The sequence below is a fragment of the Copadichromis virginalis genome, linkage group LG20 (assembly GCF_057382275.1).
Source record: "Copadichromis virginalis isolate Kocher_CV1m ecotype Utaka linkage group LG20, C_Virginalis_male_GT1.1, whole genome shotgun sequence".
NCBI lineage: Eukaryota > Metazoa > Chordata > Actinopteri > Cichliformes > Cichlidae > Copadichromis > Copadichromis virginalis.
The window spans coordinates 20,636,298-20,650,098 of record NC_140637.1 but is presented as its reverse complement, the minus strand read 5'-3'; the positions used below and the strand labels follow the sequence as shown (position 1 = coordinate 20,650,098).

The 13,801-nt window shown below is 41.6% G+C and overlaps 1 protein-coding gene across 1 annotated transcript in view; it reads right to left on the bottom strand.

Annotated features, from left to right (window-relative positions):
* LOC146684705 (cadherin-4-like) overlaps positions 1 to 13,801 on the bottom strand; it is a 254,586-nt gene that overhangs the window by 13,855 nt on the left and 226,930 nt on the right. Inside the window, exons 10-11 of the mRNA XM_085444974.1 lie at positions 9,428 to 9,613; positions 5,416 to 5,672 (exon numbers count right to left, since the gene is read on the bottom strand). Coding sequence (XP_085301100.1) covers positions 5,416 to 5,672; positions 9,428 to 9,613 — 443 coding nt within the window. The remainder of the gene's footprint in view (positions 1 to 5,415; positions 5,673 to 9,427; positions 9,614 to 13,801) is intronic.

Below are 13,801 nucleotides of genomic sequence, written 5' to 3'. Positions count from 1 at the left end.
CTGTCTGTGGAGTGGAGGGCAGACAAATGGGTGTACATTTTAATGAGAAGATAAAAAGTTTTTCCAAATGCTAGAAACATCATGTTTGAAAAATAAAAACATATTTCTGAGCCTATTAAACAAACAGTTCTTGATCTGGGGAAATATTTTTCTTGGTACCCTTTCATATCTGTCAATATGAAGATGAATTAAGCCAAATTTTTTCCCCTCCCTTCTGTCTCTGCGTTCTACTTTGCTTTCCTGGGCGTGGCTTTCATCCTGATCCATGGCTGGCACACCCTTGTCTCATCAGCTCACCTAACCAACTGCTTCTCCAACCACTCTCCGCCAGATTGTTCTGTCAGCTTCAGCAGTAAACTAACGCTGGGCCAACTCTGATTTATTTCCTTGTATATTTCTCTCTCATGTTAACCAAGTTCTGTCTCTGCGCCTCAGATCTTCCTAATGTGCAAGCCAGCAACCAGTCAGCTACCTGCCAGCCATGCTGTCACTTCTTCTGCCACACTCACCTGTCAGCCCACTCTCCACTGTCCTTCCCAGCTCTTCACCTCCCAGCTTTGCCTCCTGTCTGCCTTGGAGCCAAGCCTCATCACACAAACTCTTTTTTTTAATAGTAGTTTTATAGTTTAAAATGTCTGCTAATGGGAATCTCTTAAGGTCACTAATTAACTATACACATTTTTTTATCTGTACAAACATCAGCGTTTTAAGCCCTGGAGTTTCTGCTATTTCTCTGGCAAACTATCAGTCAAAAAACATAAAACCAGAAATATAATTTGCTGTTTTTACACTTCACTTTGTGTACAAAAAGATTTGGCATGTTAAGAGACTTGTTAATTATTTAACCTTAATTTTAGGTGGTGCACAGACATGATAGTGGTGTCAATCTTTTTATCCAAAATTCAGCAGAAAAGATTAGAAATACGCAAATAATTTCTTTTTAATATGCCGGACAAATGAGCAGTCACGAATGAACTTTACTCAGAAATCTCAGAGGTCAGTGCCTCAACATTTGGGCAAATAAAATCAATGTTTTCAGCACAGCTCAATGCCAAAGCAAGAATTTTTGTTTTTCACTTGGATAACAGACCCTTTAAAATCAGGGACAGAGAAGGATTCAAATATGGAGCGCATAAATAGGTGTGTATAAGACATTTTCTTCTTTTTTGCCCTGCAAAATGACTGCAGCACCTATTTGTCCCCGGGTACGTTCCACGATAACACGAGCGCATGTACGCCCTCTGATGATAAACGCCGTAACACAAAGGTTTGTTCACAAAGCAGAGTGCTCTATTCATCCCCACACTTCAATTAACTCTCTCCAACTCCAGTCACCGCAGACGAATTAAACCATATTTAACGCACAAAAAAACCTCTGTATAAACAGTCTTTAGGGGGAAATTTCCAACACAATGACTCGACGTTTTGGTGGAATCATTAGCCGTGTTTTTGTATTTCAACAAAAAGTTAAGTGGAGAATATGGCTGGCTTCAAAATGTTGTTTTAACTTGCTGTAGTGCTGCCTATAGTAAACAACAGTGCTCTGGTCATCAGAGTGACGCCAACGAGAGCACCCACAGTGGTTTTGTTTACAAGTCCCAACTGTAAACGACGTAACCGTGGGCAACTGGCTGTCACCGTCGCTAACTTTTTAATGAAGTGCTATCCAATATTTTTTGTCTTCTTGTAAAAGTAAACAGTTTCCTCCAGTACGCTTCTGGAATATGAAATTTGGTTTCAATGTTATTCTGTGTGTGAAAGTTTTCCTATTCGTTCCCGCGCCTTATTTCCAATGCTTTCCGAAGCTCTCCTCTACCAGAAGGCTTCTCTCATTTGGGAGTTGCTAGGTGTGTGAGTACAGCTGGATGTATGATTAGGCCTGGCAGGTTAGTGATCTTAGCAAGCAGCAGGGAGAGGTATGACATTTATTTTTCAAACCCCCGACCCTGAGGATGAAAAATGCATGTCTCAAGCTTAGCCAAGGCGGTTTGGGTAATCACTTATGCCAGTGTCTCCAGTCCCATGTCTCGACCTTACTGGCTGGGTGTCTGACAGGTGATGCATGATGCTTCACTCCTCTTCCCTCTCCCCATCCCACTCCTGCACACACTGCCTTTCCCCAAAGCCCACACTGTCAGTCTGTCCCTCCATTGATAAGCACCTGTCAACTTCAAACCTTGACCTCACCATGTTCAGCTCCTGTCCCCTTCCCTCCCTTTATAGTCCCTTAGGTCCTATTTCACTTTACTTTTGACTTTTAAGGCTCCCTCTAAATCTTCTCCATGTCTGACTTTCCTTTATGTATCCACTCAAAAAGACAGACAGCTTTTTGTCACACACACCGACATGTGCAATATATTACATCTAACACAAAGCCCGGTGTAATATCTAAACGTCTTTCCCATTAAAGGCATGCCTGGTTTAAGGCATGTTTGACTGATGGCATTTGGAAGTACAATACTATGTAAAAGTCTTGAGCCACCCCTTGTTTGTTACATTTTGCTAAAAAAAAATGGAAATTGAAATGTGCAAACATAAATGGAAATACAGTGTTAAAAGCAAAAACAGTGTTAAGTCTAATTGTTGAATGTTGTCATTGTGTTTCTTAAATTTGTAAGGTCTTAGTTCAATCTATAGGATCAAGACATTCCTTTGTCTCTGACCACCTCTCCAGCCACTCTGTGCTGGGGGAGGTTTTATTGCAGATACATTCTATCTGGAAGATCTGATTCTTGTGATGTTGCTTCCTGCTTTTATGATCCTTTTGGTGAGCAGGAAGTCATGCATACAGAGACACATGTATACAGGGACACACACACACATTCTTGCACATGCATACAGATGTTTACACATACACACACATAGTGCCTTGTCTTAGAACCATTTGGGGGTTTTACGGTGGGAGGTGCTTTTGCTGTGATGTGTATTGTGTGAACTGTTTTCCCAATAAAAGGCAGCAAGCGGAGGCCGGATTTGGGGTCAGTCTGCGGTAGGATTCAGAGTGCTTTCTGAGACACCGGCCGGGGCCTCCCTTGCTAGCAAGTAAAAGAAATTCGTCTTGTTTTTGTCGTTAACAAGAATACGTTTCTAAACTAGCGGGGCTTGTGGAAACACAGACCCAACAAACAGTTTGTGAAATTCAAATGAGCTTGAGAGTGAGTATTTGGTATGACCACCTATTCCTCATCATAGTCAGAAACCTCTCAGGCAAGCTTTCTTTTCATTTTATTGAAGTAGTCTTCAGGAATAGTTCTTGAGATTTCTTGAAGGTCATTCCAAAACCTTTCCTTGGACTTTCATACACAGAAAAAAAAAGGTTACTTTAAACCCACTTTAAAAAAATTGTTACAGTTAAATCTATTAGTTTTAATCAGACAATAATGTAATTTAAAACTTTGACTTAAAGTACATATTTACTTAAGGACTAATTGTTTCTGCTGATTTTTTTCTGTGGTAAGTGATTTTAGGTAGAGTGAAATAAACAGTTTCAAACCAGAAATCCCAATTTTCCATTGCAACAATATAAAATTTCAGTTCAGCTAAATAAACCAGGATAGCTTTTAAAACGTTTTTTCTTTTTTTTAAATTTAAACGTATTCTTTGCCAAGTTGTCTGTTATGTATGGACCCTGGTTCATCCCTTGAGTCAGGTACCTTTTTTATGGTTAAATGACTCATAGGTCACTGTGAATTGATAAAAAACAAACAAAGACAAATATCCCTTTGAAAATGGTAAGGCACAACGAGTGTATCGAAAATAAGTGAAAAAGCAACAAATGTCCAAAGAAAAGCTTTGAACGACTTTCAGAAAACCCAAGAAAACCCAGAAAAATACAAGAAAGTCTGGCTCCTTGGAAGCAAAATATAAAGAAATGAGTGAGACTCTTGCACAGCACAGTATGTGCAGCAGTATCAGTTCTGTGTGATACAACTGAGAAAATGGCAAAAATGAAACCCTGAATTTAAAATTCTTCAAAAATAATGAAGACAACTGGTGTCCTTACGTAACGACTCGAGCAGATACCTTTTATGGAAAAGGTGTAAAGCAGTGGGACTGATAACGATTCTGTCCAGATGGAACCAAATGAATGAGGTGCAGTCTTTGCTTTTCATGTGGCGAGAGCGGAGGAAGGAGATTTAGCCTGTGTTTATGTCAGTCGGACTGTGCCAGAACACAGCATGCTAGTAAAAGTGTTAACCTAAATCCAGGATGCACCGCAGTCTTGACAGGTCATGGAAAAAGAGAGTGGAGACCAATGAGTTAAATCCACAAAAAGTAGAAACTGATCTAGCGAGGAAGATAACAGAAAAAAAAGAAAGTGTGGGAGCGAGCAAGAGAGCGAGAGCAGGAGCCCAGCTGGTGACTTTGGAATCTTCCTAAATTATAATGTACACCCAATTTACTCTCATTTGCTGTGAAATTATCTAGGAAATTTGTTTAGATCTTTTCCCTGGAGAAATTGAAAGGAAGGAGCTGTTAAAGTGCAAGGTGGTTGGAAGGAGGTGGTCTTAATGTCACACCAAACATCCGTGTTATCAGCTTAATTGTGTACTCTTCTGTGCTAGTTATAAATCACGGTGCACTCACTGTAATCAGTACTGACATTGTACATGCACAAATGGAAACATATGGGTTCTGCAGTTGTATGGGTGTCATCTAAAGCCTTGTTCTCTCTTCATGTAGAATGCAGAGCAGATTGTTCTTAACACAACCCATCTAAGTTTGAAGGGTCATAGTGGAGCCACTGGTGCTGTCAAACTGACAGCAGGACTTAGAAAAGACCTGCTGGTCATTCAAAGGTTGGTTTACATTTAAAATCCAGAGAGGCTTAGCGCAGAGAAGAAACACTGCAGGTGGACATAATGCTGTGTCAGGTGTTTGGGCCTCAGCCAGCTGTTCTCTTTGCCGCCCCCACCTTGCTCCATCTCTTTTGTTCTCTCTCTTGTGTTGTGTGCATCTGTGTGTGTGTGTGTGTGTGTGTACCTGCCTGTATGTGCTCATGCAACCTACAGAATGCACACACATCTGATTACCCCAGAGGCTGCTGCTCCCTATTAACCTTTTTACCCTCCTTACTCAGAGTTCTCTGCTGGCACATAAACTTCTCACAGTAAGATTTTGAGAGATGGGTAATGCCAAAATATAGTCCCCTTTTTGAACTTTGACCTCTGACCACTGACAGGGAACCAATCTGAGGCTTTTTAGCCCACTGCCAGTGCATATGGATGCAGGTTTGTGCTTACACAGCAGATAGCCACTCTACAAGCTAGAATTAATTAGACAATATAGCCAAACCACATGGAAAAGATGTTATCTAATTAGATTTAAAGGATATACAAGATCAAAATTAAACTAATGCCCTACTGAATTTTTCCATTCTGTGGACAGAACTGTCTCTCAGTACTCGCTCAGTACCTGATTATCTGCTGCATCTGAAGTCGGTCGGGATCTGACGCCGAGAAGGTCGTCAGGCTGGTGCCAGCAGGGACACCTTCCTCAAAGCGGATGTGTTTTGGGTTTGTGGGGAAGTAAGGAGGTTCGTTTACATCCTGCACAGATATGGTGACCCCAGCCGTGGACTGGAGTGAGGACTGGATGCCAGTGGCCAGGTGGGCCTGGTTGGACACCACTACCGTCAGCATGAAGGCACGGTTCATCTCAAAGTCTACCGGCTGGAGAAAGGAAAAAAAACAGAGTTACTTACATTTGAAAGGAGAGAATGCTGAACACATTTGAAATAGTTTAAGCTTTTTGAAACTGTTGGCCTTCATGTTGCTTGCTCCGTCTTCTCTTTCTATCTCCTTTGTGTGCAGGTTGCCCTTGTCTCTTCATCTCAGTATTTGTTATTTTTCACTCTTTCTCTCTATGAGGACATGCTCTATTCTGGACCGATTCTGGGTAAGATTACTGCTTTTCAAATACAGCCTCTTAGGTTACAGTGTTACCTACAGCAGGGTAAAGGTAACACTTTAGAATAGTTTTGCATTACCAAAAATAAATACCCCTTTCAGCTTGCTCATGAGTATACATCCACAGGGTGTCTGTAGCCCTGTGTACATTTACCACTAAGTGTATTGATTTTACTTCACTGCACAGCTTCTTGATATTGGCAACATCTCTCCCACCACATGACCAGCAAGAAAGCTATTCATTTTCCTCAGACTAACGACTTTAACCAAAATACAAGATAGCAGGTGAAAGACACCCGTTATGTCTCGAACAAATAATTTTCCAAAGACTTACACGAGACTTAATTTATTCAAACTCTTGATGTGACTTTGTAATTGTGCTGGTTAACTTGACTTACAACCATATAGTTGTAAGTCAAGTTAGAGGAGATTAGAGAAGGCTAATATGGGCTACATTCTAGGCTATATTCCTGGTATGCAGCTACATGCAAGGAAGTCAGAAAGAGATGTAAACACTGCAAATGTGGTTGGGATTTTATTATTATTATTTTATTTTTTGTATTTATTTATTGTTTGCTTATTTACACTTTTTGCTCTCATTACAAAAGAATGAAAATGGGAATGTGGTGACATTTAGTTGAAAAAGTAATTAAATAACTTAAAAATGAATTCTTTATGCTACTTATTATAACGAAATAGTAAGCTGGGTACTCAAATGTGTAACTGTAAAACTCATTACACCAACGCTGGCTCTTGGTCCTTTAAGAAAAGTACATTTTCTCTTGCTTTTTTCTCAAGGTTTCTTAAATTCTTGCCCTCAAACAAATCAAATGTCCAAGAATGAGGGAGACTGTATTATGTACTGGTGAGGATAAGCAATGAAAAAATATAACAGAGGTGACTAACCTCCCGTGTTCATCGCCTGCACATTAACAAAACACTGCAGGCTATAGAGTTAAAGCTAGAGAAAGTTTAAGTGATATTTTATTATATAGTCTGATTATTACTATTATAGTGTCAACAGCATTATTTCTTTTTCTGAAGAAATAATTTCCAAGCATCATGCTTGGACTATAATCATTATACTGATTAGTGTAAAGATTCCTGTCAACATTTCTCTTTTCACCTCTACCTGGGGAATATGCATTAAACCTTGCTGATGAAAAGGGACATGATAAATGAACAGATGTCATGTCAAGTAGTCTCCTGAGGAACAAAGACGCACACAGACACGCAGACACAGTGCAGGGCTGATACTGTTCGCCGTGTGTTGTCACTCCTTTTGGATTAAAAGTGTGTATATGTGTACACTACAGGGGGTTTTGAGACCTGAGCTTAAACCACAGTGACAGTTTTTTGCTCCCCTAATGAAGAATACACAATCGAGTTCAAATGACAGCAAGCAAGGAGATAAAAACAGAACAAGTATGCTGCTTGTAGTGTCCACTTGTACATTTCTAAACAGGCAGATGATAATTACTGCTCCAAAGCTGATGCTGATGTTAATGACTTTGAGCAGATCTGTATGTTGCATCAACTCACTGTTATCGGCGGACAGTCTGAGAGCACAGAGATAAAAAAACAACAACAAAATGAGCGCTTTCAGGAAGGTTGGTTGACAAGGCCACTGAAGAAGAGGTGTTTGTACCGGTGCTACGGTTTGCCTGTGTATGTACATGCACGCAAGTATAAATAAATGTAAGCACGCTGGTGTGTATTCGTCTGTGACCTCGTGGAGCACTGGGAGCCCATTTACAGGGTAACCACGCTCAGGGCTCTTTGATCTAAAGCCAGTGGTATTCAAAACGCAGGGAGGTCTAGAGTATAGCTGTAGGCTACATAAAACACACATACACACCGAGACACACACACCCTGAGGGAAGCCAGAGGGGTGAGAGGTCAATAATATGGCTTGCATCGTTTGCCCATGAGCCATCACATCTTACATCTCCTTGAATCGCTTCGCTCTTTTCTCTTTTTCCCTTTTACCTAATTTGTTCCGCTGGACTTCAGCTTTCCACCCCCTCGTCTTTTCACATCTGCCCTACCCCGGCTCTCTGTGATCTATGCTCTCTGCGGGCTGCATTCCTCAATCCTCGGAAATCTGTCTTCGCCTCACTTCACTTCTCCTTTCCACTTCCCCTGTCATCTTTGGTGTTTATCATAAGCTGTGATTTACATAACTTAACTACTCATTTGAAGCAAGTGGCTTTATTTGTGTGTCTGTGTGGATTTGTATTTTTTTTTGTGTGTGTTTGTGTGTTTACTGTCTTTATTACCGTAACGTAAAACGAGAATACGGCTCACAAAATCCACAGAGAGCAGTGCAAATGTGTGACATGATCGGGTTAAATCCTCACCCCTTGTTTACAGAGGAATTCAACTCTCTTGTGGAAGACTGATGTGTATCTGGGTGTAATTTAATCTGTCTGTAATAGCAGCCACAGATGCCTTGGTTAAAAAAAACGTGTTTTTTAAAAAAAGAGCAGGAACAACAAGCTAGCACCAGTCTTATGGGTTCTTGACTTTACCTATTACAAGCTGTCTGATGTGAATGTTCTGTCTCCTTTTTCACAAAGCAAACCAAAGCACCCTGTTTACTTGTTGAGACTGTCTATTGCTCGCTTCGTCCCAGGGGGTGTCCTGTCTCTTATTTTATGATTTCCTGATAACCTCCCACGGGTCCCTGTGCAAGCTTAGGGCTACCCGACTGCCTGCTGAATTTTGCATCAGGGAGTGAGAGGAATGGATTATAAAAGGCAGTCATCTAGAGATAATGAAGAGAAGCAAAATGCCAATGCTCATTGCTCAGGGTGCTATGGGAATTATAAGGAAATGTTATTGCTATTTTTTTCAGATTATTATGTGATGTGAGATGCAGTTTGCAGGAGTCAGATACATGGTGAGAAAGCCCCTGGGTGAAATAAAACAGTTATTTCTACAAAACCCATGAAACACAGTAAGCACATTTACAGAAAGCCACACAAAGGATGGCCACAGAGATGCAAATCAACAGGACACACATCTACAGTAAATGCACACACACACAGTTTATGATTGATGTTATATGGAGGCTTTTTTTCTAAATGGGTTAAAATCATGCGGACAACCTCTGACTGAGAGGTCAAACAGTAATGTAGCAGGCTGTTACAAGACAGGGCTTTGTTGTTGCTGTCTTTTACCACAGCAGCTACAACATTATGAGTGTATAAAAAACGTTGCCTTTGTAATTGAGAAATCAATACCTAATTTGCTACAGTGGTCTCACCAGCCATTGTGTTTAAGTCTCTGTGTGAGCGTACGAGCTGTTTCTGAAGGGCACAGCGGTCTCCAATCCCTCATTTGGACATAAAGGGGCATATGAAAGACAAAGACCCCAATCTGTCCCTATTTAACTCTGTAGTCTATTATTACTGCTTGCACCTAAATCTGGAGGGGCTTTGACATTCAACAGAGAAAACCAGTGTGTTTCTTCTACAGGGAAAGGCTCAGAATGTTATGTTAGGCCTGGATCTTACCTTCACCACGGTGACCATGCCATCATTTGAAATCGGGTCGGTGCGGATGGTAAAATGCCCAGATGGGTCTCCGCTGATGATCCTGTAGATGGCATTCCAATTAGGGGAGTGCGGTTGATCAGCATCTATAACCGTCAGGTTAGCCACAACGACATCTACACGGTTCTCGGGGACCTCTCCAGAAAACTGTAGAAAGAAAGAGTGAAATGTTACCTCGTGATACATCACTTTGAAACATCTCACTGCCGCTGTGGTCGTTTAAGATGCATTGAGCCGTTTGAGTGTGGCAATTTCTACAAAAAGCCACTGAGTGCCTATCTTGCTTTTCCATTTGTCTTTATAGAAACATTCCTCCTTTCAGGTTTTCAGGTAGAGTAATTTTAATGAATTCGCTTTTACCACTGCTGGGTAGTAAACAAGCAGTAAACACAGTTTCACACTAGCAAGCACATGCACACAAGGGCGTTGTTCTATTTTCACTTTCTGCATTGCTAGTACACATCATTGATGAGCAATACTATTTCATCCCTTAAAAAGCCACAGAAACAAGGGAGAAAAGAATGGGTGAGGAGAAAAAAACAGGAGTGTGGAGGGTTAAAACAAATGTTTAAGTGTATATGAGTGGTTTTTAGTTGTCCCTGTCCTGTACAAACACATGTGCTTTGCCCTGATAAGCCTTGATGAGGAGTGAGCTGCTGTCTGTTATGCGTCTGCTATGTTAGGGATTCATCAAAGCTGTACAGGCTCAGTAATAAATCCCACAAAGACCCATCAACTAACTATTGCAATGACTCCACTCCAACTCTGTAAAACACAACTTGACTGTAGCCCTACCTACACAAACAACTTGTCAACTCTTAACCAATTACTTGAGGTCAGAGCGTGTTGGCATGACCTCATCTCATCTGCAGGCAACAGGCATGTAGTACCGTACAGTCACCGTGTCACATGGGTAACAGGCATGGAAGAGCGACTGAGTAGCTTATGTGAGGATATCAAAGAGCAAAGCCCCAGACCAAACACTCCATCGGATCATAATACCCTGCCTGGCAAACCTCGCATCACCCAGCAAACAGCCGACAGCAGCGGGCAGATTAGGGGGCTGCGTCGGGAGAGCTGTTCAGAGACTCAATGACATTCTTAAGACAACAGACAAGTCCGGGTGGTCCTGATGCGCTGCCTTCTTTGGATAGGCAGGCTGTCGTTTGTTAGTGTTAGAGTGTGTACGTGTGTGCTCGTGTGGTTTATTACTGTGGTTTGGTTCAGGGACTCTCCAACGCCAGTTCAATAAAATAAAACTTCAGTGGTGGTTCTTATAGGCTCCCTAAGGAGCATCTTATTTCTCAACACACAGTAACAACTAAGGGCAAGTGTTAATCAAATCTGATGGAAGACTTTGAAGGGTACACCGCAGCTCTGATTATCAGCGCCGCAGTCTGAGCTTTTTGTCTCATTATCTCTTTATATAGAGGAGGGGGAGGGGCGTGATATGTCACATCAAGAGTTTGAATAAATTAAGTCTTGTTTTTTTCTCTCGGGGAAAACTATTATTACTATACTCACGTGGCAAACACAAACTTGAAAGGGTTCTTTGCAAAAAACGTCAAATGTAAAAGACTAAAACTGTCAACATAAATGTGTACAGGACGTCAAGGGCAACGCATATTACAGTCAATAAACTCCAATTACTGCACTTTTGTCATTTTTGATTTTAGATAGCAAGTATGTTAACAAGCATCAAATTCCTGTGATGAGTAATGCCTTGGCTTCTATTGGCTCTGCTGTTAGTGGGTCTTTTAACATAGACCTTCTGTATCACCATCTACAGGCAGAGGCTTAAATTTCCTCTAATTAAATAGGCTTGTATTTTTTTGTATATGATTCTGTCCCCAACTGCTGGACTTTCTGATTGTGATTGGCACACAGTGCTGTTGGCACAACACTTGACAAAACACCTCTTGCCAACACCCTGAACTCTCTGTCACTTTTCTGGCAGTGGAGAAACACTAAAAGAGGCAAGGAGAGGTAAAAGCGAAAGCAGAGAAGTGACAGGGGACTTAATCATATAAGCTTTGTTAGGATAGTAGCTAAAGGAGGCCAAGAAAGCACTGCGGTGACTCTTGCAAAGAGACACTCTGATTTCATGGTTTTACGTTTCTACGTATTCCCAAAAAGCAGTGAATGCCACATTTCATCCGTCTGTACCATGGATGGCACATGCATGTATGCAGCCCTGACTATCCACCCAAAGTCTTCCCATCTGTACCCATGCACCACCCTTTGCGGACTTGAAAAAATAGGCCAGCCTCTGATAGGCATGATGAAATATTAATCTCCAACATTAAAGACAAATTCCCCAAACTTTATATTTCTGGGACATGTTGAAAGATCTATGGGGTTTATTGCAAACACTAAATATTTGCATAATGGCCTGCATTCTCGACAAAATGGCTCTTATGTTATACCCCCATGAAAGTGGATGATTTATGAAGGGAGTGGGTAAAAGTGCTCTGCTCATCGTGGCTCCAAAACCTCCACTAAACTTGATCATCAATATCCATGATAGTATTAACTTCCCTCTGTGACGGTGATGGAAATGCACTTAAACACGGTGGAATACAGAGAATATCAATCTATTATTGCCCACTATCATCAATACACCACCATCGGTAGAGAATCTTAATGCAGGAAGGGGGTGCCGAGTCAGTAGAGGCCTCTGATTTACAACGAGCCATGTCTACACTTTATCACTACTGCTGTACAAAATAGCTCCCGCGACTAAATAATTCTTCATTCCTTCTTCTCTCCCCATCATTCTCTCGTCACTTTTTTCCTTTTCATTTTCCATCGTTGACTCTACTTGGTGGTCCACTCATCAGCTCCCCTTACTGTTTTCTTTCTTCACCCTTTCCTCTGCTTCTTCCTTCCCTCTGCCCTCCGAATGCCCTGCTTTGTGTGACGTAGCAGTTCTCTGACGAGCTCTGTGACTGACATATGCTTACCTCTAACGCTAAGTCATCATCATAAGGGTCTTAATAGTCCCCAGTGCAAATGCTAATGCTAAAATTGCTGCTACCACCTCTAAGAGTTGTGTACAGTATACTGTTTGGCTGATACTGCCTCCGTCGATATTCCAGCAGTTGTAAAGCTAAGCACCTTATCTACCCGACATAACCAGGCTCTCATCCCTGATGATAGGAAACCACACATCCAGAATAATCCTGACATCTGAAACCACACTGACACGGAGACAGCCTTTTCATTAAACAAAACATGTCGAACGCAGAAAAACGACTTCACTTTAAATTTTCTGAACAAATGTCTCTGCCATGTCCTATGAAACTTATTTCCAACCACAAAAATAATAAGTCAGATTTTCTTTGTTTACAGCTATAAGAATAAAAAATGATTGAGCTGCTGTCTCAAATGTCTCAAACATTTATGCATTTTACAGATATATATATATATATATATATATATATATATACACACACACACACACACACACACACATATATATATATACATATATATATATATATATACACACATATATATATATATATATATATAGCAGCTGGATAGCGTAGTGGTTAAACTACACGCCTTTGGAACAGAGGATCGCAAGTTCGATTCCTGCCTGGGGCGTCTGTATCCAGTAAGGGTCCTAAGGCTAGACCCCCTATGCTAAGCAAGCCTACCGCAGACATGAGCGAGACAGATAAATATGAAGGCATGCCGGCTCGGACGTCGCCCGGATCAACAAGGTCCGCGTCAGGTGTTGAGGAACCAGGGCACCCTGACGAAAAGTGGGCTACTGGAACAAGAAGGCATCGGTGGGCAAGGGACGAAAACAGGGCGTTGTTGGAATGCTACTACGCAAGTAACCCCGGCGGAAGGGGCTACATGAATAGGATGAGGGACCTATGGATTCTTCGATACCCAACATCCACAATGACGGCGAAACAACTAGTAGCTCAGTGTTCCAACATTCGAAAGAAGGGACTGCTCTCACAGCTAGAGATTGACGAGGTACAACACAAATGCTACGGCAAGGAGGAGTCAGGACGCCAGGTCAGGGGGGAGATATCATCACCCCCACCCGAGATTGGGTACATAGCCCCAAGTGCGATAGGAGAAGGATTGTTGAGTGCGAGAGGAACTGACCTGAAAAATAGGATCATGGCCAAGCTTGAAACCTGGATCCCCCGTAGCCGGTTACCAAGATTACGTGAAGTACCCTCAGAAGGTCTGCTAGATGATGTTAATGCAGCACTATGGGCAATACCTACAACCACGATTACCGACACTAACAAGCTGATCTACAATACGGCAGCAGTGATCAGTGAGATGCTTGGCTACAAGTTGAACAGC